Genomic DNA, 4271 nt, shown 5'->3' with positions numbered 1-4271 from the left:
TAAATATGAAACCGGAATTTGCCCATAGATGGCCCTAGCTGTCAATGTAGTTACCGTCAAACCGCGTCATTGGCGCCATTTCCTTGTTGACATCTCTGACAAAGATTTTCAACTCACAACAATACAAGTTTCATACAACAGCATAGTTTGTAATAGCGTTGAACATGTCAAATTTTGTGCCTGGAAACTACGATTTGCGGACAGCATTGATTTTCTGTTACCATTTGAAGAAAACTGCTGCATCGAATGCTTGTCGAAGCTTACGGTGAGCATGCTCTTGGTAAATCATAATGCTTTGAGTGGTTTAAAAAATTCAAAAGTGGCGATTTTGACGTGAGAAACGAAGAACGTGGAAGACCACCGAAAAAGTTTGAAGACAGCGAATTGCAAGCATTGTTGGATGAGGATGACACTCAAACGCAACAACAACTCGCGGATCAATTAAATGTGACACGAGAAGCCGTCTCCATACGTTTGAAAGCCATTGGAAAGATCCAGAAGATGGGAAAATGGGTTCCACATGAACTGAATGAAAGACAGCAGGAAAACCGAAAAACCACTTGCGAAATACTGCTCGCCAGATACAAAAGAAAGTTATTTTTCCATCGAATTGTGACTGGCAATAAAAAGTGGATATATTTTGAGAATCCTAAGCGTAAAAGATTATGGGTAACTCCAGGTGAACTATCGACATAGACTGTAAGGTCAAATCGCTATGGACGGAAGACAATGCTCTGTGTTTGGTGGGATCAGAAGGGTGTGATCTATTATGAGCTGCTAAAACCTGGCCAAACCGTTAATACTGAACGCTACCGACAACAAATGATCGATTTGAATCAAGCTTTGCGTGAAAAACGACCAGAATATAAAAAAAGGCAACACAAAGTGATTTTGCTTCATGATAATGCACTATCATACACAGCAAAACTGGTCAAGGAAACGAGGCGTGCAAGGAAACGATTGAGGCGTTTAGTTGGGAAATACTTTCGCGTGCGGCTTACTCACCAGACTTGGCTCCGTCCGATTACTATTTATTTGCATCGATGGGACACGCACTTGCTAAGCAGCGCTTCACTTCTTACGAAAAGGTACGAAAATGGCTCGATAACTGGTTTGCTTCAAAAGAGCAACAGTTTTTTTGACGTGGCATCCACAAATTGTCAGACAGGTGGGAAAAATGTATAGCTAGCGATGGGCAAAACTTCGAATAAAATATTTTTAATCATTTTCATACAATAAACGTGTATTTTCTATACAAAAATTCCGGTTTCATACCTGGTTTACATACCTGGTACATATGGCATTTAGGAAAATAAATATTGTAAATACCTTTTCAGTGCCCTATAATACGAATATATACATCGAAAGTAGTTTGTAAATAGCTTTCTCAGTCAACATTCTCCTCAGAACAATGATCAGTTATATCTGAGAACTGTGCGAAGAAAGGTAAACATCTAATTTTTCTGTTAAGGTACCATATTTCACGTACGCATAATTTCTAAAATGAATTTATAATAAAGTATTCGTTATCTTTAGGGAAACAAAATATATCCTTATGGCCATTTTCACGGATTTTTTGTCAGATATAATACATTATCCATGTTCAAACGATTATATGTGTTATGACGATTTCTTTCATCCAAACGTTTGCCACGTTTGCAAGAAGACCAATGATGGTGATTTGATAATATGTGATAGATGCTACATGGTCTCTTACTGCTCCAATTTACACTTATTAGTAGATCGCAGCCACCATCAGAAATTCTGCAGTTCCATAAAAAAATACGTAATAGATAAAAACGGCAGGAATTGGCGCTCCATTCGTTTTTGCACGTTTCGATGGATTCAGTCCAGATATGAGTTTTTGCACGAAATATCCATGCAGTTCTCATACAACCTAGCGTTGTACCAAATCCAGATGATCATTTTCGCAAAATCATGTTATATGTGCCATCAACAAAATTATTTGCATCCCTGTCAAACGTGCTATTCCGAACATTATTGTGTTGAACATGCAAAACACTTTTCAGATTTTCATTCACCAAGATGCCAGGCGTTGAAATTATATTTCAACTCATATATCCTATATCGCAATTTTCGAATACTTGGATATACAATGGATACATATCGGGAACAATATATTGAATTTCCTGATGATAAGAGATCTGTTGAAAACATGGAAAATTTTATTACGGGATATGGACGGAACTATCATCATAGGAATATTCGAGCCTGGACTTATGATGAATATGTATATTCCGATTACGTATCACGACCGTTAACGTTGTATGATGGAATGAAGAAAGCCGGATTATTAGATACTTTAAACGTAGAAGAATGCGTTGTACATATAATATCAGAAAGTTTCGTTGAAAGACAATATGTGTATGCTTGGGAAATTCTCTTACATCTTTTACATCGCATCAAGAGTTTAAAAATAGTACTAATAGGAAAGAGATTAAAAATAGACGGTTTTTACCTTCAAACTTGTAAGAATTGTATTAAGCGTCGGCAGATATATATGTTCGAGTCTTATTCTATGTTTTACAATGAGTATGCGTCCAGTCCGTCGTTTCAGCATCCAAATGTGGTTGTAACGTTTCAAGCATGTTTTAATGTATTCCAGTGGACATGGATAAATATCATATTGGAATCAGGGCGCATAAAATGTCCATTTTTTCTTACTGCTGGATCAGGAACAATAGCGGAAGAGAACGTACAAAACATACGAAAATTTATAAAGATAGAGCCTATATATAATGCCCCAAATAGTTTTAAATCTCATATGCCATGCAGACTATTGTCTTATACTGAAGTTGGTTATCCTAATTCGTATGTAACTATTTATGATAATTTAAATTCTCAGAAATCAGAAACAGAGACCTCTTCTCCTTTGATGTCCTGAGCACGATAGATTTGAAGATCGTGTGTAAAATAATTGCTATGTTTCTTTAATAGATTGCGCATATAAATTTAGGATTTTTTATAAATACATTATGCTTACTAATATTGTGAATGTGTTACTTTTATACTTTTATGTATATATTTTATGGTTTTCTTTATCAATTATGAATATTTTTAATAAAAGATTTATACATTTAATTGTTCTTAAGTTGTTTTTTATTCCAATTTTAAGTTTTCGTCGAATACTAGCGATGCCATGTGTTTTTGTCCCCGATTTTATGAATTTTTGAAACGTATTGTCATAGAGTTACCTTTTAACAAGCAGACCAGAATATATGACATATACCAAAGATACTAGGTTTTGATGTCTGTGTATATAAAACATGACTTTGAATATGTTATTTTTCCTAGATCGGGAAAAAATATCACATGAATTTTATTATATAATCATCAGATAATGTACGAAATATGTCATATATGAACTATATTATAAAAAAGAGCCAGTGATATATAAGTACATGAAGCAGAATATGCGTCAACTTGTAACGTATATGACGCAGGATACGTCAACTTGCAAGAGCTACTATACATTTTCTGCTATATTAATTTTTAATTAAAATTTTGCCAAAAGTTGCTTAAACCGGGACATGTACCATTTAAAATTTTTGAGACAATATTCGATTCAAAATATTTTGAATTTTCGCTATATTAGTCAAAGCTAGCTTTATACTCTGGCTAAACAAATAATCAGCAAAATCAGTTAAAATTTTATAAAAATCCCTTTAGCCGAGGCATGAACAATTTAAAATATTTTTAGTCGAGATTCGAACTAAAATAGTTTATATTTTCGCTAAATCGATAAATAATTTTGGATTTTATGATTTTAGGATATTGGGATTTTATATAAAATTTTTAGATTTTTTCAGATTTTGAAATTTTTACATTTTGAGATTTTAAGATTTTAGATTTTAATATATACTAAGATTTTATGTTTTAAATATTTTAAAGTTTTAAGTTATTAACAATTTATGATTTTTCAAAATTGCAAGATTTTTAGATTTCCGTATATTCAAATTTCTAGATTTTAAGGTTTTAAGTTTCTAAAATATTAAATTTCTTAGATATTAAAATTTTAAGATTCTATTAAAAAAATAACTATTTTAAGATTCTATTAAAAAGATAACTGTTTTACAATGCTATGATTCTATAAGATTCTAGGATTCCAATATTTCAAGGTTCTATAACATTCGTTATTTTTTGTTACACACAAACACTTAACAAAATTTTGCAATCACAAATAAATAGGTTGATCCAAACCATATCTTCCTATTTTTGTAATTTTATCTGTATAATAAAAGTGCGATACG

The 4271-nt window shown here is 32.5% G+C and overlaps 1 protein-coding gene across 4 annotated transcripts; it reads left to right on the top strand.

Annotated features, from left to right (window-relative positions):
* The first annotated feature begins 1048 nt into the window (after positions 1-1048).
* LOC116849039 lies at positions 1049-3102 on the top strand. 4 transcript variants are annotated; one of them, XM_032825765.1, is made up of 3 exons: positions 1049-1088; positions 1338-1446; positions 1537-3102. In XM_032825765.1, exon 3 carries the CDS (start codon positions 1556-1558, stop codon positions 2903-2905), a length of 1350 nt encoding a protein of 449 aa, XP_032681656.1. In that variant the 5' UTR covers positions 1049-1088; positions 1338-1446; positions 1537-1555; the 3' UTR covers positions 2906-3102. The 4 variants fall into 4 exon arrangements, with proteins under 4 accessions (XP_032681656.1, XP_032681658.1, XP_032681657.1 ...); XM_032825767.1 differs by having other exon boundaries at positions 1071-1088; positions 1338-1471; XM_032825766.1 differs by lacking the exon at positions 1049-1088 and adding an exon at positions 1151-1168.
* The last annotated feature ends 1169 nt before the right edge of the window (positions 3103-4271 follow it).

Source organism: Odontomachus brunneus, unplaced genomic scaffold (genome assembly GCF_010583005.1).
Source record: "Odontomachus brunneus isolate Ranch 3 - 2012 unplaced genomic scaffold, Obru_v1 Obru_scaffold_104, whole genome shotgun sequence".
NCBI lineage: Eukaryota > Metazoa > Arthropoda > Insecta > Hymenoptera > Formicidae > Odontomachus > Odontomachus brunneus.
This window is presented reverse-complemented; position numbering and strand designations above follow the sequence as displayed.